The sequence below is a fragment of the Cebidichthys violaceus genome, unplaced genomic scaffold, assembly GCF_023349555.1.
Source record: "Cebidichthys violaceus isolate CVI_PGR_0920_01 unplaced genomic scaffold, fCebVio1.0.p SCAF_27, whole genome shotgun sequence".
Taxonomy (NCBI): domain Eukaryota; kingdom Metazoa; phylum Chordata; class Actinopteri; order Perciformes; family Stichaeidae; genus Cebidichthys; species Cebidichthys violaceus.
The window spans coordinates 903493-927347 of record NW_027176450.1 but is presented as its reverse complement, the minus strand read 5'-3'; the positions used below and the strand labels follow the sequence as shown (position 1 = coordinate 927347).

The 23855-nt window shown below is 40.9% G+C and overlaps 2 protein-coding genes across 4 annotated transcripts; one reads left to right on the top strand and one right to left on the bottom strand.

The window, feature by feature from the left end:
• Positions 1 to 3946: 3946 nt before the first annotated feature.
• On the top strand, positions 3947 to 13228 carry rps6kb1a (ribosomal protein S6 kinase b, polypeptide 1a). Its single transcript, XM_068721312.1, has 15 exons — positions 3947 to 4173; positions 5265 to 5299; positions 5976 to 6096; positions 7473 to 7541; positions 8086 to 8233; positions 8368 to 8425; positions 8774 to 8874; positions 8973 to 9063; positions 9202 to 9292; positions 9417 to 9524; positions 9634 to 9696; positions 9853 to 9930; positions 10020 to 10127; positions 10557 to 10669; positions 10813 to 13228. The coding sequence occupies exons 1-15, from the start codon at positions 4102 to 4104 to the stop codon at positions 11048 to 11050; spliced, it is 1494 nt and encodes a 497-aa protein (XP_068577413.1). The 5' UTR covers positions 3947 to 4101; the 3' UTR covers positions 11051 to 13228.
• Positions 13229 to 13393: 165 nt separating this feature from the next.
• rnft1 (ring finger protein, transmembrane 1) lies at positions 13394 to 19002 on the bottom strand. 3 transcript variants are annotated; one of them, XM_068721374.1, is made up of 9 exons: positions 18840 to 19002; positions 17878 to 18350; positions 17718 to 17794; positions 17542 to 17642; positions 17115 to 17268; positions 16815 to 16973; positions 15006 to 15071; positions 14828 to 14929; positions 13394 to 14444 (listed from the first exon to the last, which is right to left on the bottom strand). In XM_068721374.1, the coding sequence occupies exons 1-9, from the start codon at positions 18863 to 18865 to the stop codon at positions 14310 to 14312; spliced, it is 1293 nt and encodes a 430-aa protein (XP_068577475.1). In that variant the 5' UTR covers positions 18866 to 19002; the 3' UTR covers positions 13394 to 14309. The 3 variants fall into 3 exon arrangements, 2 of the variants coding, with proteins under 2 accessions (XP_068577475.1, XP_068577476.1); XR_011103796.1 differs by lacking the exons at positions 13394 to 14444; positions 14828 to 14929; positions 15006 to 15071 and adding exons at positions 15125 to 15873; positions 15967 to 16082; XM_068721375.1 differs by lacking the exons at positions 13394 to 14444; positions 14828 to 14929; positions 15006 to 15071 and adding an exon at positions 15113 to 16082.
• Positions 19003 to 23855: the final 4853 nt, after the last annotated feature.

The following is a 23855-nucleotide window of genomic DNA, read 5'->3' as shown; positions in this document are numbered from 1 at the left end:
ACGTGTAGAACACCTTGATTTATTGAAGGGTGTGGAAAATGCTAATGGCGACCGCCACTTCCTAGCTTCCAGAACCACAAATCTCATCCCACTGGTGTCTTCCAAGTCAATAGGATTCTTCCTCTGGGGACCATGAATATCTATCTTTCAAAACTGTCAACCTCATGGTATGAGAAAAGGTTGGGTCAAAGGTAGTAGGATTTGTCCCCTTGTGACCATGAATCACGGATGTATAAAGAGAGCTGAATACAGTGGAGGAGAAGACGCCTATCATTTCTGTTAGCAGACAGTTATTATTTTAACACGCATGTTAAAGAAACAAGTTCGACATTTTGGGAAATATGCCTACTCGCTTTCTTTCCGAGAGTTGAATGATCCCCCGTTTCAGATCGGTGCATCCTTATTTGGTAAAGTCAGAAAAAATAACTTATTTTTAGATGTAACATTTTGCTATGATGTTGAACAAAATACAGACAAATCTATCAGAAACGTATGACATTACTATTACCAACGTAAGCTCTCAGCCTTTATGGCAGTGCAATCAGAGCTAATTTTAGTCTTGTCTACATACTCTGCATGGGGCTTGTTTACCGCATGGTTGTATGCAGCATGCCCATCAACGTGCTCCAAACAACCACAAAGAGCAAACAAGACCAGACACATCCACGCCAGACTACACAACAAACGCACTGTACTCCCAGCTCATCTGGACTGGTTTTTCTGCAGTGATATTCCACCGAAGGACTTTTACAGCGTTGACCTCACCTGGGCTCCCCTAAATATGTCACACTCCCACTTTTTATGTTACATATCTGATTGCTGCCAATACTTTGTCTGTTCTTTACCTCCACAGAACCAACATCCTTTAAATATCAAAAAAGGGGAACTTCTTTTAGAGAAGACAGGATCATTACGTCAGTGCTTGACTATATTTCCTAATTTAATCAGTAAGAATTTTGTTTATAATCAGAAATTATTGCAAACATTTCAGCTAGACGCCATCTGTAAAATGACCTTTCACTTCAACTGTTACTCCAAACTCTAGTAAAGAAACCAATGTCAAAAAGGCTATTTCAACTCACCTCTCCTACTTGGAGGCCTTGTGTTGGTTTAGACATTTCAACTGACGTGTGTGTGCTACAGGGACTATCTGGCTTTAAAAACTCAGTGATCATTTATGTCAGCTGCATGCTGCTGTTTAGTTAAAGGAGAACACTTTGCCATTTTAACAGTTTAATATTATTTACAGGGCAGCATCATAAAAAACAGAGACGGTACTGTTTTCTGAAGTTATTGAGTTATTGGTACTCCACACAAAGAACATTCACATTACACAAGTCCAGTAAACACCAGGCGTATGCATTCAAGAAAAAAACACACATCGAGATGCTGACAGCCTTCACCCTCCGTTTTTTATTAATGACCATCCATATTGACAGAGTCCAAACATGAGAACACAACTCAGTCGGTTGATATGCAAAGTGATTTTGAATGATCACAATACCGACCTCAAGTCATCACACGGACCCACGACAGAGCTCCGGGACTTTCTAACAGTGTCTAGTCTGTCCCTTTTTTAAACATAAACAAAGCTAAACAAAACAGAGAACACACACACAGAAAAACATATTTCCTTACCCGGTGCAGCTGGTTTTGATCACCGGGCAATCAAAGTAAAACAAACTATCGGATGGACTTGAGGCAGCACTCAAAGTAACGCCACCCTGCAGGGGGGCCCATCCTGAGCCTCTTGGGAGTGGGACCCCCACAATAAAAGAAGCTGTGGTAAAGATTGACCTTCTAGCTCCTAAGCTGAAGACCTAATGGGAATTTCAACTGTAATCATTGTCACTTCTACTAAATTTTGGTGGAGATCAAATACGGTTTAACAATGACTCTTCTCAGAAAAGTCTCATTGATATGCCTTGCTGCAGCTGGGACGCCCTGCTGACTGCTCTCACATCAGCTGTATTGAAGGAAAGCAACAGGACGGGTTTGCTGAAGATTACATGTATTTAATACGCACCTCCAACAGGCTTTCCTGTTTACCCCATTATCATTATGAGTAATTAAACCCTTAGATTTGGAAAACAACTGACCTAAAGAGGGGGACTGTTTTCCTCACGTCATTGTAAAAACCCTACAGATGGCTTGTGTCATGACTCAAGATGATCATCATTGTTGTGCTGTCACAGCAAGTCATCTGCTGTTGTTCAATAGGAGTGTGTCCCTTCTGTACTGAATTAAATTCTTAAAATCCCCCTTCAGATAAAAAAAAAATGTGTTTTTGCTTATTTTTTTCTTCACTTGGATGTTTTACTGCACAGTTTGACACTACAAGGCTGCTTTCACGTTTATCTACTAAGGAGGAAGTTTCTCTGAACGCCCCTTAAACACACAAGCTGAATGATGGATAGGCACTTTGTCAGGATCGTAGATGGGACTGAAGTGCTACGATAAAATGTGGCAGATATTAGGATGAATGAAAAATGGCTTTCACGCCCTGAAAAGGATTCCCTTTTCCTCGCTGCCACCTACTGGTAAGAAATGGGAGTTGTCGACAGACCCAGCAGTAAATTACAGACTTAGCTTCTCCTATTGTATACTATAGCCAAAAAATAGGTATTTTTCACAGCAGACATTTTGACTTGACATCGTAGGAAACACATTAATGATGACTCTGTTCAATTTAACTGGCCCAATAAGCCATCATATACTGTGACAGTGAGCCAGCATGCATAATAGAAAGACCACGAAACTGAAGCAGCTAAATGGAACTCAACCATCACTAATTTCTTATTAATACCTATGCCTGTCCTACTGTGACATGTCAAAAGGTCCTCTGTGAAACAGCCTGTTCTGCCTCTCAGCTGCATATCAAATCAGCTGCGAAACATCTGTACAAACCATTGGGACCAGTTATGAAGATTCTTGCTAAATCAACATTCATATATTTCATTCAAACAAACAAATACCATAGTTACAATAATTTGCTGCTGTAGTTCTTGCTTTGGATATCAGTGAAATATTTTAACAAAATGAACAGGCAGGATGTCCTCAACTTCAAAATAAAAGTACAGTGTATGTATGTATGTATGGAGGTGTGCGATGCTGAAACAAACATAAACTATGTCCCACAGGAGTACTTTCTGACATAACAAAGTAATGTTTGGATAGAGAATTATATCAGTGGTGGAGGAAGTATTCAGATCCTTTACTTAAGTACCACACTGTTAACATACTCTGTTAGAAGTAAAGGTGCTGCATTGGAAATGTAACTTGAGTAAAAGTATGTAGGTGAACAGGCTCCTGTGACTGTTATGTATATTATTATATATCACTCATGCATTAATGTAAAAGCAGGATTTTATTCTTGTAGTTGCTATTTTGTTAATTGATATGCTGTACAGGACTACAACTAATGATTATCGTTTATTATGGATTGATCTGCTGCTTATTTTCTTGATTGATTATTTGGCTTGTAAAAATTCTGAAAATAGTGAGTAAATGCAGTAACTTATGAACCAATCGTTTCAGCTGTACTTGGACATACTGTTCGGAAGATGAATTTATAATAAAAACTCATATTTGAAAACCCGTTTATGTCTGTAATGCAAAAATATTTGATTTGTAAAATAAACCAGTCAAATAATTATAGTTAAGTCAAAATTACAATGTCTCCCTCTGAAATGTAGTTCAGTAGAAGTAGAATGTTTCAGAAAAGACTCGTTGAGTAGAAGTACCTTACATTCTGACTTAAGTAACTGTACTTAATTGTATTCAACCACTGAGCCAATTGTTGCAATTTCATTCGACTTGCTTTGTAATAATGTATCTTATTTTCGGAGTGAGGTTAAGGCCTCTGTTATTATTGCAAGTTGACACTTCGTCACTAATTTGTCTCCGAGCCAGCCTGAGCCGAGTAGTGCCGATGGCCGACACTAGAGGCTTTCCCTGCTGCCCGGTGCGTGTCTTGTTTTGGTTAGCTGGATGCTAGCCCATGCTTTCCGCTGTAGCCGGTTGTTACGGTGATGGCTCTCCCATGAGGCGGGAGAGTGGGACTGTGTTTTCTGACTAAACGCCGAGTGAAGTGCCGTGGCCATGGCCGGGGTTTTCGACATCGATTTGGATCAACCGGATGAGAATGTCTCTGACGACGACCTCGAGGACGGGGTGAGTTTACGTTAACGTTGAGGCTAATGCCGCCGCTGTTAGCCAGTTAGCTCGCACTTAGCAGCTCCGAGGCCTGCGTTTCTAACATCGTTGACCAGGCAGGTATCCGTCCGCGGACATGTCCTCGTTGACCCCTTTCCCGCGAAATCTAGCAGTGCCCCATTAAACTGTGTGTAGTAGAAGTTCCATTGCATTTTCTTTAATTAAAATGATGGCCGAGCACAATTCACTTTCATCACTGTCCCGGTGTAACGTTAGTACATCCGCGAAATTAGAAGTGTTGACGGCGGACAAGTTTGTGTTCCGCCACTTTATGTTCAGGGAACCGCCGCTCGAGCGCACATGACGTTAACGGTAACCCGGTGAAGGCACAGACGCCACTATGTCAGCAATGTGTTGTTGAGGGAAAAAATGTATAATGACGCCAGGAATAACGCAAGCCCAAATACAAACAAAAATGAGTTACCTATAACGTAGCGTTACATTTCACCGGGCGTAGCTAACTAATGTCCGACAATGGAGGTAGCAGCGTTACGAGCTGCGTCGGCATTCGCCTGTTGTAGAGATGTAGCTACATAACAGTGTAGGTTAATTAGCTACATATAGGCCACATGTACGTTATGTTTTGACCACTAACGTTACTTCAAAAATAAGAATAAGTGGGATATAAATGACCTCACGGCAACAACAGGCTGAAATCCTACCAATGCTAGCCGGACCGTAGATGTAACGTGAACTAAAATGAATACACTGCTTTCTAGCTTTCCCACCACTCACTTAACGTGGAGTTAGTAGTTAAGAGTTACGCATCACATAGTGTTACTAACATTGGTTTATTAGCTACAACAAACATGGACTTTTTGCTGGTCAATGTTCAGGAGAAGGTGTGTGTCTATTTAAGCAGCCCGGTGAGGCTTTAGTCAGCCGTAACGTTACCTGTTAACTTAAAGTGAATACACTTAGGCTAAAGTATTTGTTTAGGAAATGAACTACAGAACACTAAAAGTAAAAACAATGTAACGTCCATAATATATCTACATGTAAGCTCAGGTTGGCTGCTTAATCTTCTGTCCTCTGCCTCTTGTTTTCAGGGTGAGTACATGGACCAGTGCAGTGGCTTTGACTTGTAAGTACAACTAACCTATATCACGTCAATTCACTGGCTCCCTAAAGGGGAAACAATGTCATCATATTTTTATTTGGATGACTGGAAACTATCCTCAAGGAGTCGTAAATAACTTTTAGTGCTTTGATGCCTTCCATGTTGATGTTTTTACAGTATAAGTACTAACAAAACGTAAGTCAAGAAATTAGAGGTGGGTGACAATTTAAAGGGAAAACTAACAGACGGTGGGATTCTAACCATCACAGGCCTCCAGCACATCTTCAGTGCTCATTGCCATAGTCTGTGAAGAACTGCACTCTACTGAAAGATATTCCATATTTGTGTGTTTTGACAATAGATGTTCATTTGTGATGTGTTGTCTGTGAAAGCCATAGCATATGATTCACATCATTTTCATTCAAACCATTCAAGGACCCCCCGCCCTTTAATAAACAACTGCACAAGTTTCCTTTAATTTGTCACCCATCCAAATAAACCCAGTTATAATTTATATTATCTTGGATAGGGTCTCTTAAGGCTAATAATCCAATTAGGGCTCACCGCACTAATGTGAATCTATGTTTAAGCCAAATGCTTGATACCCACGTTGACAATACTGCTGTGTCTTTGAAATTGTAAACACAATGTTAAGTGAATGTTTCAAATAAGATTTTCTTTATTTTTTTTGCTTTGCCAGTAACATGGATGACTGTGAGAAGTTTGAAATTTCAGAGAACAGCGTTAACAAGGGAAAAGAGCAGATCAGGCCTGAATGCTTTGAGCTGCTGAAAGTGTTGGGAAAAGGTGGCTATGGAAAGGTGAGGCATCTGATTGTCTGGCATGAAAATAGACAAATACATTTGTACATACATACAATACATACATTTAAATCCCCAAAGATTCATTATAGTGTCTTCAGACCTGGCGTCCCAGAACCAGCTCCTCCTTTACTTACATCACAGTAAAGAAGAGTAATCCCCCCCCCCCCCCCCCTATCTAATCGTAAAACTATTGAACTATTGAGATGAATAAAATTAGCTTGTTGTTATGGTTATATTTTGGTATTATAGAGACGTAGAGTTCTGGAAATGTTCTCGCGTTGTAATTTCTAAGCCTGATATTGAAAGGGCTCATCAGTTATTTTGGAGACACTTTTCACTGAGCAACCAGACACATGACTTATTCTTTCTTGAAGTGGGTTGGTATTTGATGACTCATTGTCTGCAGCCTGGGGATTTCTCAGCATCACAAAGTAATTACATTTTTTGAAACGCATCATTTGTTTTGATATTCTTGTGTAGTTACAGTATTTATTTTGGCAAAGATTTGAATTTCTTTGGTCTTAAAACTTCTTCCTGAAAGACTACATGTCCCTGGTCTCACTTTCATCAGAATAAGAGAAGAATAACTAATTATTTTTACACACAAAGGCAGTGACTTGTTAATTTTCTGCCTAGTCGAATGAAGAAACAACATGCAATACTGTCTTATGAACCTCATGTCAGTGCTTTTCTGTTTGTCCCTAATCATTTCTCTGAATGTCCCCACCATGACAAAGTGTCCTTTTTCAAGCCATAGTCATACAAAAAGGCTATCGCCAGGGTACCTGCAGGTCTTGAATCAAATTCAGTTTCCTCAAAAAAGGCCTTAGAACATGGAAGAGTCTTGAATTATATCTTTAAAAGCCACTTTCGTCTTCCAGCTGTAGGCAGTGATGTGAGTTCTAACAGGGTTTTGTATCGGGTTGTGTGCTGTCGGGAGAAGTTAGACACCTTGAAACTAAAGCATGATTGTTGTAACAGTAATTTGGGCATGCAGGAGGGTGCTCAACCTTTTTGATTCAGTTTCAGACGGCACTATCAGACCTATAGCGAGCGCTGTCACCACTGCAAGCTACACTAACTTTCTCATTAGGAGTTAATATAAGGTGTCGCTTTTTGCCAAAAACTTAAATGAACTTCATTTTCTATGAGGTTAATACACCCATCCATTTTCTGCTGCTTATTCAGGTCCTTGTCACATCGGTTAAATTAGTTATATCATCAGGAATTATGAAGTGCTGAAAGAATGTGATATGATATAGATTGTAATCTGTGTGGTATTTAAAAATGTCTTAAATCTGACTTGGTGAAAGCTGCAGATTCCTGTGTAAATGTCTGTGAATTTTGCTTGATGTGATGTACAACTTTTACAGGTGTTTCAAGTTCGGAAGGTATCAGGTTCCACCTCCGGGAAGATATTTGCCATGAAAGTTCTGAAGAAGGTGAGTGAATGGGCCTGTCTCAGTTTTCATATTGTTCAGTGAGAATATTCTCCACCAATTAAAGGTGCACCTAACTGCCCCCTATAGAGAGTAATGTAGTGTGAGAGGAATAGCATCTGCATTATCTAATCCATAAGCAAAGACTAGTGGCCTACATCTGTGGGGAATGAGCACAATAGTCAGTTGAACTTATCAGTGTTTCACATTGTGCTGTGTGTCACTGTGCCGTCTCTGGTGGAGGCTATTTCCCATGAAACCTCAGATCTGCTGTTTCTGTTCAGCTCGACCTCTCTGCAGCTGACACAGTGCTGTTGCCAGACTTTGCTTGAGAAGCCAGCTCATATTCCTCCAAGCTTGGGTTTTTTTTGGATAATGACTGTGTTTATTGGCTCAATGAGATTTGACTGTAGCTACCAACCTGGTGCGTGATTCTTGCTCTGCCTCTGCAGCTGATGTTGAAGCTTTGACACTAGCTAATGGGGTTAAAGTTATTATTCACAGTTCCACACCCTGACTCGCCGTGTGCCGTTCTGTCACCTGCCAGGCCATGATTGTGCGTAATGCAAAGGACACGGCCCACACCAAAGCTGAGAGGAACATTCTAGAGGAGGTGAAGCATCCTTTCATTGTGGACCTCATCTATGCCTTCCAGACCGGGGGGAAGTTGTACCTCATCCTGGAGTATCTGAGCGGTGAGCACCGTGTGGCCCGATCAAACACACCGTACAGCACACAAAATTTGGTGTGTGCCGGATATTGAATGAAAATGTGGGTCTCCATTTCCACTGTGGATAAATATGACTAACTTTATATGTGGTGACTGCAGGAGGGGAGCTGTTTATGCAACTGGAAAGAGAGGGCATCTTCATGGAGGACACAGCATGGTGAGTTAACTAGTCTGTCACTGCTAACCATTAACCATCTGGGTTAGTTAGCCGTTAGCTGACTAATTGACGGCATTTCTGTTGGGTTTATCCTGAGAAACTAAATAAAAAATTTTTAAAAGTCTTTGTTTTTTTAAATGTTCCTGTTTCAGGATGTTTTGTTTAAACACGTCAAATCTAAATCCTGTTGAATCTTTTCATCCCCCTTTCCACTCACTGTGTTTGTACCCGTATTGTTTACAATATAAACCCATTTCCAGATGGCAACAGTGTGGGCATCTTAACAAACACAGATTCCCTTGATGTCGGTAAAAGCTTGCTGAATGTGTGACCTGCGTCTGTTGACAGTTTCTACCTGGCTGAGATCTCGATGGCGCTGGGTCACCTGCACCAGAAAGGCATCATCTACAGAGACCTGAAGCCTGAGAACATCATGCTCAATGACAGCGGTACGCAGACCTGACGGCTCTCTGGCGAGAAAGAAAAACATATTCCTTCTCCTGGGTAGTTTCTCTCATGTTCCCACTTTGGTCCCATTTCCTTCTAGGACACGTGAAGCTGACAGACTTCGGTCTTTGCAAAGAGTCCATCCACGACGGAACGGTGACCCACACCTTCTGTGGCACTATCGAATACATGTATGTCCCACACAATCACTGAGCAGATTGTGTAGATTCATTGTTGCAGAGCTATGCACATTCAGTCACATTTCCTACTTCTTACACAGTCTGGTGTATCTGCTGAGTCAGCATGGTCATTCCCTTCTCCGTCCTCAGGGCTCCAGAGATCCTGATGAGGAGCGGACATAACCGAGCGGTGGACTGGTGGAGTCTGGGAGCTCTCATGTATGACATGCTGACAGGAGCAGTAAGTGCACACTAATCAACCCCGGAGTCGCATTGCCAAAGAAATTTCAAACTGTAAATGTCTTTCATGTAGGAAGCGTTTGCTACTATGACTAACTGTTTCGGTCCTGACTACTTTTTCATAGCCCCCATTCACCGGTGAAAATCGAAAGAAGACCATTGACAAAATCTTGAAGTGCAAACTCAGCCTTCCGCCTTACCTCACACAAGAAGCCAGGGACCTCCTGAAGAAGGTGAGCTGTGTTAGCCTTCCTTCTGCCTCATGCTTCTCTGGACGTGTTGTCTCTATGCAAACATTTGGAACGGCAGAAAAACACGAATCTCCAAACTTTTGTCTTTCAGCTGCTGAAACGAAATGCCTCGTTGCGACTCGGGGCTGGACCAGGAGATGCTGCTGAGGTCCAGGTGAATACATCCGTTGAAAGTGGAGTCACAGTAGTATGCATGCAGTGTGTTAATGTATTGATCTGGGCCATAACACAATAACTCTAAGGCTTCTTGGAAAACCTTGTAGTAGTCATGAAATAATAAAAACCTGCTGCTGTTGTTGTTTTTCCAAAGGGCCACTCATTCTTCCGTCATATAAATTGGGATGACCTCCTCGCTCGCAAAGTAGAGCCTCCATTTAAACCATACCTGGTAAGTTGTTGTTTTTTACGCAGCAACATCTTCCATGACCAGTAGTATGTCCCTGATAGATGTTTACCTGACTTGCTATTTTTTGGCAGCAATCGGCGGATGACGTCAGCCAGTTTGACTCCAAGTTCACCAGCCAGACTCCGGTGGACAGCCCCGACGACTCCACGCTCAGTGAGAGTGCCAATCAGGCCTTCCTGGTGGGTCACTAGTGCTGTACCTCCCAGCTCACAGTGGACCTTTTCTGTCCATGATGTGATGTACAAAAATAACACATGACTCAATGCTGATTTAGGATTGAGTGTTTAAAGCACAGTTTTTCATTAGAACACTGTGGCGTTTACTCCTGCGCTTTGCTATTTCTGTGTTGTCTGCAAACACACACACAAACTCTGGACCCAGTGTTTTTTATTTTCTTGGTAGGTCTTACGAGAATCCGTTAATGCATCCCATCTGGTGTAGTCCTGTTGGCTTTCCTGGAAGCTTCACTCACTGTTCCACCACATTGCATGATATGGTTTACTCAGCGTTTCATTGCTCATCATCAGCTGTGGGTTGTTTTTGGAAAGATGGTCTTTTGAAGAGGTGGACTCAGACCTCTCTCTGCTTCCCCCCTCCCCCTCCCCCAGGGTTTCACATATGTAGCCCCATCTGTGCTGGAAAACGTCAAAGAGAAGTTCTCTTTTGAGCCAAAGGTGCGCTCACCACGGAAGTTCCCAGGAAGCCCGAGAACACCTGTGAGGTAACGGCAAGTTCATTTTGTCTCGGTTTCTATTTAAGGCCATCTGTGTTTTCTCACCGACACACATGATTTGCTCTGTGACCTTTAAAAATACGGGCTGGTGCCTGGCAGACAATAGTGTCTCACATATCTGTCTTCCACAGCCCGGTGAAGTTTGTAGGAGGGGACTGCTGGCCCCGGGGACCCACAGCGACCGGCCGCACTGTGGAGCAGTCCATGGAGATGTCGACCGTGGAGCAAATGGACACAAGCGGCGGTGGCTCTGAGGCCTCCGCGCCGCTTCCCATCAGGCACCCTTCAGGCATCAATGCGGGACCCTACAAGAAGCAGGCCTACCCCATGAACTCCAAGCGGCCAGAACATCTACGGATGAACCTATGACGCTCGGCTCGCCTACGAACATTAGGACTCTTCTAAATACTCCTCTTCTTCTTTTGTTTTTGTTTTTGTTTTTTTTTGCTTTCAAAGAGACTTGTAGAATATTTTTTTGAATTGACTGACACTGTCAGTGCCGATCACCAGCTCTTCCAGCAGCGCCTTCCCATCCCTCCCGACTCAGCCTGGCCACCTCGGCCTGATGCAGATAATCAGCAGTGAAGTAGATATGAGAGTCGTGGGGAAGTTGTGTGAGAGAGGTGCTCTTCAATGAAAGTTGACTCGCTTGTTGTTGGCTAGGTAATGCCAGCTTGGTGTACTCTACTGGCATTATCATATGATTTACTGGTGCTCTTTTATCCTGAAGTCTGGTGAATGTTAATTCTAGCATTAACGACTCATTGCCTCATCACAGTGAGGGTTTGGTTAAGGGGCTTTTATTTCCCCCTCAATATGCTGGGCTCTTCTTTGTTTTAACGGTTATCTTGTGAGAACTTGCAGGTTGCACTGTCAGTAGGTTGATCTATTGGATAACATTTCCACGATGAACACAGTATTCCTTTATGTTTGAGGAAAACAATCACGTTGCCTTTGTCACTGGAGCGTGTGGTCAGGAGTAGGTGGAGCGAAACATTACGGAAAAGCAGCTATAAAAAGACAGAAGTGAAATTTCAGCTTCACTTCCACCACAATCAATGCTGCTTTACTTGGTCAGACTTGAGTGCGTTCTGTCGGAGGCCTGTCCAGACGCAATGTTCAGTTTCTTTCTGTTGAATGTAAACCGACTATATGACTTTTTTTTTTTTTTTTTTTGCATAAATCTCAGCCAAACTGGTGTCACTGCATTGATTCGGGTAGTGTTCATGTCTTTGTACCCGGGCTCTCGTGAAAGAGGTTAAACCCTGTCTGACCTGTTCATGTGATGGGAAGCTGCTATACGAGTCAAACCATTCAAATGTTCTCACACCTAAAAGTGGCCCCGCTGTCGGATGCAGATTCCCTCAATGATAACTGAAAATTAGCTTGGGTTTGAATGGCTCCCTGATGTTCGTCGTTATCCAAACACTTAGTGTTTAATGAATTGACCAAAAGCACTGTTTCAACCAACCAAATGATTTGAGCAAACAAACCCTGGACAACAGCCGGAGACGTGAGTCGCTGGTCTGATTCAAGAACTACGAGGTTCAAAGGTCAAACACGTTTTGGTTCATCTTGTCCTATTTGATCAAACATGCTTTGTGTTCCACAGTGATAGTTTACCATTATTTGAAGTGTCTGAGCTCACTGATTTTCTTCTTCTACCATTCCAGTACAACAATTGTTTTAGATCAATCACTCCACTTTTTACTCCACTTAACTTTTTGTTAATTTGTTACAATATTTATTTTAAGTGCCAATGTGTTTTCACTGTATTGTTCACACTATGCAAACTATGTATTTATTATGTAGTGTTATTTAGGTCATGCAGCAGAATGGGTTATTTGATTTGGGTTATTTGATTTGGCATTCTCCTCTGAGACTTATTTTGCCATAATGATAATAAGCATGTACAGTATGGTTTTATTTCCACAGAACATGTCTTACGGCATTCTCGGATGCAGCTTTTTTTTTTATTCCAAAATTAAGGACTGTTCCTTAAATGACCTACAGTATTTATTGTGGCTTAGTATCGTATTGAAGGGGGACTTTCAGAAAATATTTTAATATCTAACACTTTCCTTGCTGAAAACTTGAACTTCAGTTTGTCTTTTGCAGTGCTTAAAGCATTATTGTGGGAAAACTGATGCAAAAACAAAGGATGTTAATTTTCTTTGCCTCATATGACCTGAGCGGGATCATTTCTCTGTGTGTGTGCGTGTAGAGTGTGCGCGTGTGTATAAATTGTGTAGAGTGTGTGCGTGTGTGTATAAATTGTGTAGAGTGTGTGCGTGTGTGTATAAATTGTGTAGAGTGTGTGCGTGCGCGTGTGGAGTCTATTAAAGGTTGATACTTTCCTTCTGTTCAGGTACAGTTGAGTATTTTCTACGCCGAGTTGTTTGAGAAACGTCAAGCTTACTTCAGACTATAGTGGGTGTTGAATAACATTATTCCTGTTGCTTTGTTACCCATAGATCTGCCCTTTCAGATGAGAATGTTAATATGCATCATGTATATGATGAAGTCAAAATAAATGTCTGAGCAGCAGCAATGTAACAGAATGGATGATACAAAGTGACAATGTTCAGGTTATCTCAGGACGTCTTAGGGATTAATTTGATCTAAACCTCGATTGTCTCAGATTGTTACTTGAAGGTTTATCTACTCAGCAAATAAGTGATTATCAGTTTGCTACATAAAGACTCACAGACATTCAAATGGTAGATCTTTATTCGGATAGTTTATGCATCTAAATGGATAAAAATAACAGTGAAATGATTTTGTACATAAAATAGATGTTTCTCCCAGTCTTTGGTTTTTACAAAAGCAAGGCCGTGTCGCCTCTGTAGAAAAATAATTTATGTGTGAATTAGTCTCACACGCTCAGTTGCATCCTTTTTATCAGACGATGACAAGAAATAGTAACCAAAAGCCAAACTGTTTATCCGTCACACAGTTATTCTTCAGCCTGCCATGGATAGGTGCTGGCAAAGGTCTGGTCACTACAGGACCATCTGACATCACTGTGCACTGAGCTTCCTGGTAGCCTCTGCAGTCCTGTTCAAGCTCAAAGATGCAGCTAAAGCAAAATTCAGCCAGCCATCCTGAACCGTTGATTACAAATAAGTCACTTCCAAGAAACACTGAATAAGAGAGGGTTTGTGTGATGTTTGTTCACACGTGATGGGGGAAAAATCTGTTTAAAATACCTTTTTAATATATATTTTGTTCCCGTATTTACAAGTAGAGGAAACTGTGGAAGTACAACAATTTGCTGCCCAATCAGGAAAGTTTATATCAAGATTAAAGGTGAATAAAGTCAACACAAAAGGAAAAAAAATTTAAAATAGAAAAATCTAAAATCACTTGAGGCCATGACTATAATCAACTTTCTCTCATCCGAGTGTGTAGGTAGAAGTCGTGATGTTTTGGTAAATAAGCCAGAAAAATGCCTACAGTATGTGCAATGCATGTCTTTACGGACCTTGGCCTACAGGGGGCACTGCCCTCAGATTCATAAAACAGTGTGTACAATATTACTTGTCAGTGGGGGTTGACAGCCACAAAAAAAAAATCACATTAAACACAAGCTAATACCAATGCCCTGCACCCAAAAGCCCCTCATCGATCAATAAATCTGCAGGTGTGGAGATGTGGCTCCGTCCCTCCACTTGTAAACCTTCTCTGTGATCACGGTGCGGCAGAGAGGGCAGCTCTTCTCCCGGTTAAACCACAGAGCGATGCATTCGTCACAGAATATGTGCTGCACAGCAGAAAAACATGTCAGCATGTCCTGCGCTTACCGTACGTGACTAAATCTACACAAGTGATGCAACACAGATCATCGTCACATCTATATATTATATATAAAGAAAAACATGGGTTATTATCACAGGAGCAAATGAGAAAGGAGAGCAATTGCAGGGGTTAAAAAGTCAGATTTTTCATTATTTTTTTTATATAATATTACAGGTTTTCTCACGTAATACTTGTGATTAAGTTTGATAACATAATTAAAGAGGTATGTGAGTGACAGACTCCGGAAGGATCGAAATCTATTGATGCACACACATCCACATGGCGCATTACAAATACTACAAGTACACTGATTACAAAGCCCTGCGGCGCACACTTGTTTGGTTTTACCTGACAGAGTAGAACCCGAGGCTCCCTGTACTCTCCCTGACAGATGGGACAGACGTCTCCAGCCTCGCTGCACTGACTCCTAGTGGCTGCTGAGCCTGTATGCTGAGGAACAAAGAACACCTTCAAACAGCTGGCGACTGAATGTGACCGTTTATGAAAGAAGTAGTTTACCACTGACCTCGCCCTTCACCAATATCCTCACGGTTTTCAGTAAAGACGTCCATTGTCCGTACAATCCTAAAAGCTGAAAAAGAGAGCAAAATGACTCAAATGTTAAATAGATATATATATATACACACATATATATACATATACACACACACACACACACACACACACACACACACACACACACACACACACACACACACACATATACAGTGCTGTGAAAAAGTATTTGCCCCCTTCCTGGTTTCTTATTGTTTTGCATATTTGTCACACTTAAATGTGTCAGATCATCAAAATTGTTTTAATATTAGACTAAGATAACCCGGGTAAATACAAAATGCAGTTTTTAAATGATGATTTCATTTATTAAGGGAGAAAAGCTATCCAAACCTACTTGGCCCTATGTGAAAAAGTAATTGCCCCCCCTTGATAAATCATGAATCAACTGTGATTTTTTGGAAAGCTGAGTTCAATTTCACTAGCCACACCCAGGCCTGATTACTGCCAGACCTGTTGAATCAAGAAATCACTTAAATAGAACCTGTCTGACAAAGTGAAGTTGGCTAAAAGATCTCAAAAAGCAACACATCATGCTGCAATGTAAAGAAATTCAAGAACAGATGAGAAACAAAGTAATTGACACATATCAGTCTGGAAAGACCCCAGAACAACATCTGAAGAACTGCAGGCCTCACTCGCCTCAGTTAAGGTCAGTGTCCATGATTCAACAATAAGAAAGAGACTGGGCACAAATAGCACCCATGGGAGAGTTCCAAGGCGAAAGCCACTGCTGACCAAAAAGAACACAAAGGCTCGTCTCACATTTGCCAAAAAACATCTTGATGATCCCCGAGACTTTTGGGCAAGTATTCTGTGGACTGAAGAGACAAAAGTTGAACTTTTTGGAAGGTGTGCGTCCCGTTACATCTGGCGGAAAACTGACACAGCATTTCATAAAAACAACATCATACCAACAGTCACACATGGTGGTGGTAGTGTGATGGTCTGGGGCTGCTTTGCAGCTTCAGGACCTGGACGACTTGCCATAATTTATGGAACCATGAATTCTGCTCTCTACCAAAAGATCCTGAAAGAGAATGTCCGGCCATCAGTTTGTGACCTCAAACTCAAGCGCACTTTGGTTATGCAGCAGGACAATGATCTGAAACACACCAGCAAGTCCACCTCTGAATGGCTCAAAAAAAGCAAAATGAATGTTTTGGAGTGGCCTAGTCAAAGTCTGGACTTAAATCTGATTGAGATGCTGTGGCATGACCTTAAACAAGCTGTTTATGCTCAAAAACCATCCAATGTGGCTGAATTAAAACAATTCTGCAAAGAATTCTCCAAAATTCTTCCACAGAGACATGAAAGACTCATTGCCAGTTATCGCAAACGCTTGATTGCAATTGTTGCTGCCAAGGGTGACAAAACCAGTTATCAGGTTTAGGGGGTAATTACTTTTTCACATAGGGCCAAGTAGGTTTGGATAGCTTTTCTCCCTTAATAAATTAAATCATCATCTAAAAACTGCATTTTGTATTTACTCGGGTTATCTTTGTCTAATATTACAATTTGTTTGATGATCTGAAACATTTAAGTGTGACAAATATGCAAAAAAATAAGAAACCAGGAAGAGGGCAAATACTTTTTCACAGCATTGTATACGTGTGTGTGTGTGTGTGTGTGTGTGTGTGTGTGTGTGTGTGTGTGTGTGTGTGTGTGTGTGTGTGTGTGTGTATATATATATATATATATATATATTTTTTTTTTAAACAATAATACAAAGATCTATTGCTGGTTATTTGACTGATCACACCTTCAGTATGAGGTAGAGCAAAGCCAGCAGGACCCCCAGTGTGAGTCCAGGAGTGCCGTCGACCTCCTGGTACGTGACCAGGTAGCGGAACCAGAGTGGGACGGGCGCTGTGGCCTGGTGGACCTGACCCAGCTCCTCACTCAGCATCACCCACCGCCCCTGGAGACATTCAAACACAAAATAAGAGCTACTCAACCTGCACTGCCAAGACATACATAACAGTAGAGTGATATTGTTTATTCTTCTCATCCAACAATCCAAAGGAGAAATCCCCCCCCCCCCACACACACACACTCTCACCTGGGTCCTGTATGTCACCAGTGTGGATGGCAGCAGCAGAATAAGGCACTTAATTCCCATAAAAAGAAACTTGATAATGAAGTTGGTGATGCCGACAGCCCAGAGAACCTCCCAAAAACCCAGCGGCTCAATGGTTGGGCTGAGGAAGATGAGGCTGGAAGGAGGTTGACATTCAGGTTAAATGGCACGTTTTAGCACCGTCATGCCAGGTTTAGCTATTTACTAAACTGCGGTACAGGTGAACAAAGTCCTGCTGGATGAGAGAGCTGTAGTAAAGTCACCCACAGTATAAAGAAATGACCAGTGTGCTCTGGCTGCCTACTCACAATACACAGACTAACTGAGGTTATATTCTAATTGGTTACAGGAAATAGCCACAGGCTCGTTGCTGCGGGTAACTGATGTGAGGCGATGCATCAACTCATACCAATGGTGAAGTGTCTCGGTGAGAAAGGTGTAGTAAAGCAGGAGGGTGGAAGACATCAGGAACAGCAGCAGCCACACACACTGCAGCTTTGAGTGACGATCCTGAGGAGAAACATGGTTTAGGATTCTAACAGCAATAACTTGCATAAGGGATGTGTTCTCCTGTTCTCCTCTTACCTGAAGAAAGACTTGAGTTTGAATGTTTTTATTCACATATAGAAAAGTTGTGAAGAGGCCAACCCCAACTGCTAGACCTGGTAAACGGAGAGAAAAGAGTAAAATACAACGTGCTGTGTTCACAGTTGTAGTCACTGTGTTTTGCTTCACTCCTACTCACCAAGAGCGTGTTGGATGACTAGTTTAGCACACACAATGACAAGGAAAGGAAGACTCTTTTGAAGCCAGCGGAAGAGACAGCGAAGCTCAGACAAGGAGGAGGTGCTGGGTTCTCCAGAGTCCAGATCGGAGTCAGGCGGGTCAAGCTCAGCCTCCGAATTCGAGTGGTGTGGTGGAACCCGATTGTGTCCGTGTGGCTGAGAATGGGAGTGGCTGTGAGAGTTGACTCTGGACCTCCTGGATGATGCACCTCCACTGGACTCCCCAGGCTTGCTGGTCATGGTTACCCGCACCTCATTGCTGTCTGGGTTGGTGGCGGCTGCTGCTGCTGCAGCACCAGGGGCTGGTGTCCTGGTAAGTTCTGGTTGCAGAGTTAGGGATAAACCATTCGCTGTATGAGCTGCCCGCTCACTTGAATCAGGCTGCATTACAGCAGGAGACTCCCTCAGTTTCAGTGCTCTTCTGGAATCACTCCTTTGACATAAAAGACAAACATTTAGAGTCTCAGTCACATGGTGTCCAGCATCAATCATCTGGATTTACAAGCTGTACAATAGTTAGTAATGGAAGTCGCACAGTTGTCAGTTAATCTATGATATGGACTGTATGTGAAAGTGTCTTTATTATGTGTCAATACTAAGGTAACCTTGTGATCATAGGAATATGTATTCTTTTTGCGGAAGTATTAACTTGTAAAGTGTTAAAAAAGCTGTCACGCTGACAAATGAATTGTCAAGCAGTCAGTGTATTATTCATCCGGAACATCTCATCCAGACTATGAGCGAAAACTTATTAACATAAACTGAACTTTACGTCGGTTACATCAGTAATTTCCAGGCAATAAACCCCCAAAGTAGTGTCAACTGACCGTCTCCTTCACAGAGAACTGGGCTGCTGCCGTTAGCATTAGCAGCTAACAGATGTTTCCTATCAGGCCAGACGGAGGTAAAAGCTTCAGCTCACCTGTCATTCTGCACCCGGAGTTTCATGGTAAGTTATTGGTCTCCATCTAATACAATGTCCGAGTCGCCAAACTAAACATAAGCAAAAGGAAATTAAAAAACAAAACTAAGCTGTCGTGTTTCAGGCTACACCATAAGCTGCTCGTTCAGACATCTTGACGTTGTTTACGACAGCAGACGTCGCAAACTTCTTCTGTACATTTTTTTTACGGCGCATCGGATGTAAAATGCTGCAATGGCTCCACCTACTGGAACATTTTCAAATGACACGCCATCAATTATAATAATTAAGGAAAATTAACACAATTTCAACACACACATATCATTGCTATAACCACCTGTCACTGTTGACTGTAGTATGTACTAATAATCTTATACTGCTAATAATCATTCCATCATTGTTATTATTATAATTTATCATTATTATTATTTATAATAATAACACGGCTATTTATAGTAATTGTCATATTGTTAATACTATATCGTTATGATGATTTTGTTTTTATAATTAATAGGCAGGTCCACCGCTTTAATCATCAGTAAAAATATTCTCATATTTTGTTCAATTGTCTTTTTAATGATGTGGAAAAATCCCGTCTCTATATCTCTATATGCATCGCTGTCTTTATTGCATAGCTTTATTCTCCTTTTTCTTCACTCGCGTGTGTGTGTGTGTGTGTGTGTGTGTGTGTGTGTGCGTGTGCAATAAGACAGGTTTCCATCCAAATGTAGCACACATTTTAACCGAGCTCATCTTGGTTCATCTTTATCCTGAATCATGTAGCACTTAGTAAAGTCAGTTTTAAAATGAATCATCCTTCTGACTTTTGGTAATCATAAATGAATGACATTTCACCGCAATGATGGTTTGCAGAAACGTGATGAATTTGCGCTACAGATATATAGACGCTATAGCCGACATGCAATCGGGCCTAATGATACGCTGTTCTGTTGGAGAACCTCGCCGGTGCACAGGTGTGATGAGTGTGTGTGTGTGTGTGTGTGTGTGTGTGTGTGTGTGTGGGGGGGGGGGGGGGGCGAACGTATATACAACCTATATCCAGAGATGGGCAAAAATACAGCAAAATGTATTTTGATACAAAATACCCCTCAAATACATGTATTACAATAAAATACAAAATACTGGTGCCAGAAAATGTAACAAAATACAATACATGTTTTTTGTATTTAAAATATAGGAAATACTTTTTTCTGGATTTTCCGTTTTCTCACAATTTGGTATAGCAGAGCATTCAGGTTTGGGCTATATATATATATATATATATATATATATATATATATATATATATATAATGTACACAAAGCTCTGGTGAACCCCACAAAAAGGAAGAACAGTCACAGAATGTCAGTGTAACTAAGCAAAGCTGTTAAAAGACAACAACTTGATTGATTTTATATATATATATATATATATATATATATGTGTGTGTGTGTGTGTGTGTGTGTGTGTGTGTGTGTGTGTGTGTGTGTGTGTGTATTAATGGGACTTAACATCCCATACACTTTGGCTTTGTATCAACAAGAAAATATTCATCACATTTTGAATAGCATCACACATTAGGCCTAAAAGCAAAATATAGAATTAAAACCAGTTGTACACAGGTAAAGAGCCTAAATAAAGTTCTGTACTGAGACATGTTGTCCACCTGGCCAACTGTAGAATGTATGAAATAATACAACTAAGAATACTTTCATAATATGCCTTTTAAATAAAACAAATTGGATATTTAATGTTTTTTTTTAACAAATGGACATCTACTGTCATAGCCTGGCTAACTGTGAACTATATTATATGCCAGTAATTGATATGGCATTATGACATTCACATTGAGAAGATACAGCATAACTTGTAATACAGTGCAAGATTAGATGGTCAGACGTCTCTTGATAAGGTTATCGTGAACGTACAAGCTCCCAATCTCCCTCTTCCTATAGCTAGCTACTCCACTGATAAGCTAACTTGCTGAACACTGTCTATGCACTAGCCTAGACAGCATGCTAGCGTCATTAGCATGTTAGCATCGATCGCTAGCTTGATATTATAATCTACAGTTGGCCAGGTGGACAACATGTCTCAGTACAGTAATTTATTTAGGCTCTTTACCTGTGTACAACTGGTTTTAATTCTATATTTTGCTTTTATAGTAGGCCTATACATAGGCCATGATGCTATTCATGTGTGATCAATATTTTCTTGTCGATACAAAGCCAAGGTTTATGGGCTGTTAAGTCCCATTAATAAAAATATAACGGAACTCAATACATTGAATTGCAGTTTAACTCCACATAGCAAATGTAGACAGCTGCATAGATTAGAAATATAGTGTATTTGTTGTGTGTGTTGTGCGAGTGAATAATGTGTCTGGTGCGTTTGGGGGTTGGTTGATCTGCACTGTGTTGGAAAATATACCCGCTTTGTGTTGTAATTTTTTACGTAGTATATATTTCTACTTACTTAGTATATATTTCTACTCAGTATATTGTATTCATGCATAAGTAATTTTGTTCTGAACTTTTTTGTTGTTGAACTTGTGTCTCTGTTGTGCAAAAGAAGAATTCTTCCTTGCCTGTTCACAAAGATAACTAACTGTGTTGAATGAGAATGTTCCACCATGGCCTTCAGGCCACTTGTTTTGGTTGCTGGCCATTTGTTTTTCATTGTTGTTCCTATCAGTCTGAGACCAAAAGTCTGAGACCAAGAGTCTGAGACCAAAATGTCTGTAACGTTGCTCATTCTGTATAAAGAAAGCTTGTTCACTTTTTTCTTGGTTCTTCCTCACTGAGACTGTACGCATTCTGTTGTGATGATTGAACCTTCTCTGCGCAGAGAATAGATACTTAAAAGACAACCTGGTTTTTGGTTTCATTTATTTCAGCATTAAAAGACTCATTACAGCACTCTACTACATTTTTCTAGGTCATATTAATACTAATTTGTCACATACTGTACTTATCAGATATTGTCTGTGGTAGGCTTGGATGCAAGGTTATTTTGAAGTACTTATACTTATACAAGTATTTCTATTTTATGCAACTTTATGCTTCTACTCCACTACATAAATAATCCAATAATACTATGTAAATATTGTACTTTTTACTCCACTGCATTAATATGACAGCTTTAGTTTAACTAATGAATGATGATGTACTATTACAAATGAACCTACTCAGCAGTATATAGTTATTCAAATGTGCTCCACCATTGCCAGCTGCAACATCAAACTGATGTACACATTAATGCATCAATAACTATAATTACAAAATAAAAAATGAGTAACCTACGTTTGCTGTTGGTAGCCTTCTTTAAAGATCCGAGATTCTATTTCAATTGCCTCTCAACGGCTCTCAACATGTTGACTGTGAGCCGGTGTTATGTTCCAACTGGTTTTCATAATAACTTTTTACATACCATTGTGTTTGCCTGGGGCGAATATGATTCTAAGTGAGCACTACATTACAGCCACATACGAAAGTATTCATTTAAAAAAATATATTTTTTGCAAGATTGTGTCGAGCTGGATTCGATCACACTTGAGCAAAACTATATATTTTCTCAGGTCTTCCCTTTACACTACCAGGACCACAACCATTAGAGGACTGGCATTTCCACGTACATATTGATATATTACGTCAGCGTTATGATAACATTTTGGATTGGGCTGATCTTAAACAGCCGGTAAACCGTGAGTGTATCTTAGAAAATATCCGAACATATTTATTAATGGGTTTTTTTTGTCACGTCTACGGCCATATTAACCCCTTCACAGCCCCCTAGCACTCTTTATGACAAATAAACATTATTAAACAGTGACGATCAGACAATACTGTCAGAACACATGCCTTCAGTAACATTACTATGTTGTGGGTGGAACATTATGCAAACTCTACACTTCCTGTGGCTCGGCGTTAGTAATTATTTTGTGTATTTTATATCTTCAAGATATCTCATTGTGAATAGTAATTACTACGTTATGTTTTTGCTGGTTATACCGGTAGTCTTCAGTACATTATTGACTAGCTTTAGTACATTTTAATGGTTTATGTCCGTGTCCACCATTTTGTAGCTAAGCTAACTACAATTAGCAGCCGTTTGCGTTGAGTTGTCTGTTTTCTCACATTTGTCTGTTGTTTGGTTTGATAGAGCTGCACGGAAGACATCAACAACATTAACAACAAAAAGACAGCCAAAGGGCTCTTCAGCTATGGTAGATATATCCAAACATCATTATTTAAACATATTCACACATCCACAGTCCACACTAGGACTGACATCAAAACGTAACAGCTCTATTCTGCCAGCCATGGCAAGCACTTCCACCAGCTTCTCACATTGGGAAAAATGCTTTCTTGCCAAGAGTTATATGAGAAAACTGATACCACTGTCATGCCTGTTTGGTAAACATGTAGCTGGAGCTAGCAGCCTGATAGCTTAGCTTAGCATAAAGACAGTCTTATTATTGTGTCTGAAGGTCACCAAATCTCCATCTAAAGCTAAAAAATGAACACGTCATATCTCTAGGTTATCTGCAGGACTATTTGTTGGCCGGGCGCTGTGAATTCCTGAAGTCTTGATGCCACTAAGCTGCTGGCTGGAGTCCTACTGGATGACAGCTGACATCAAGTGTGTGCACATTGTCGCGGTGTCATTTATTTATATATATATATTTTTTAAACTTCCACATGCAAAAAGGACATACAGAAGTTTTATTTTGAACCAAGTGACTCGAAGGTATGAACATGTTGTTAGTCTTCCTCTGGGACCTCTAGGCCCCTGGCCAGCCATCTGTTTTATCATCCAACAGCCATGGCTGCCTGCCTGCCCGTGCTCCCCTGCAGCTTAAGGCAGCCGATATGATCTCCCACAGTTTAATAAATTGGAAGAATCAAAGCAGAAGAGGGGGAAACTGTTATTGAACTTTCCATAATCTCCTCTGTGACAGACTGGGTTCAGTGACTTATAGTGTGCACTCACGGCCCCTCCGGTCAAAAACTGTTT

What these genes read in the sequence shown, in the direction of transcription:
- rps6kb1a (XM_068721312.1), top strand. Translation starts at nt 4,102, where the DNA reads ATGGCCGGGGTTTTCGACATCGATTTGGATCAACCGGATGAGAATGTC. An exon ending in CAGTGCAGTGGCTTTGACTT is followed by an intron (nt 5,300 to 5,975) that starts GTAAGTACAACT and finishes TTGCTTTGCCAG; the next exon opens with TAACATGGATGACTGTGAGA. An exon ending in AGCCCGAGAACACCTGTGAG is followed by an intron (nt 10,670 to 10,812) that starts GTAACGGCAAGT and finishes TGTCTTCCACAG; the next exon opens with CCCGGTGAAGTTTGTAGGAG.
- rnft1 (XM_068721374.1), bottom strand. Translation starts at nt 18,865, where the DNA reads ATGAAACTCCGGGTGCAGAATGACAG. An exon ending in TGCTCTACCTCATACTGAAG is followed by an intron (nt 15,072 to 16,814) that starts GTGTGATCAGTC and finishes TCTCTTTTTCAG; the next exon opens with CTTTTAGGATTGTACGGACA. An exon ending in GGATATTGGTGAAGGGCGAG is followed by an intron (nt 14,930 to 15,005) that starts GTCAGTGGTAAA and finishes TTTGTTCCTCAG; the next exon opens with CATACAGGCTCAGCAGCCAC.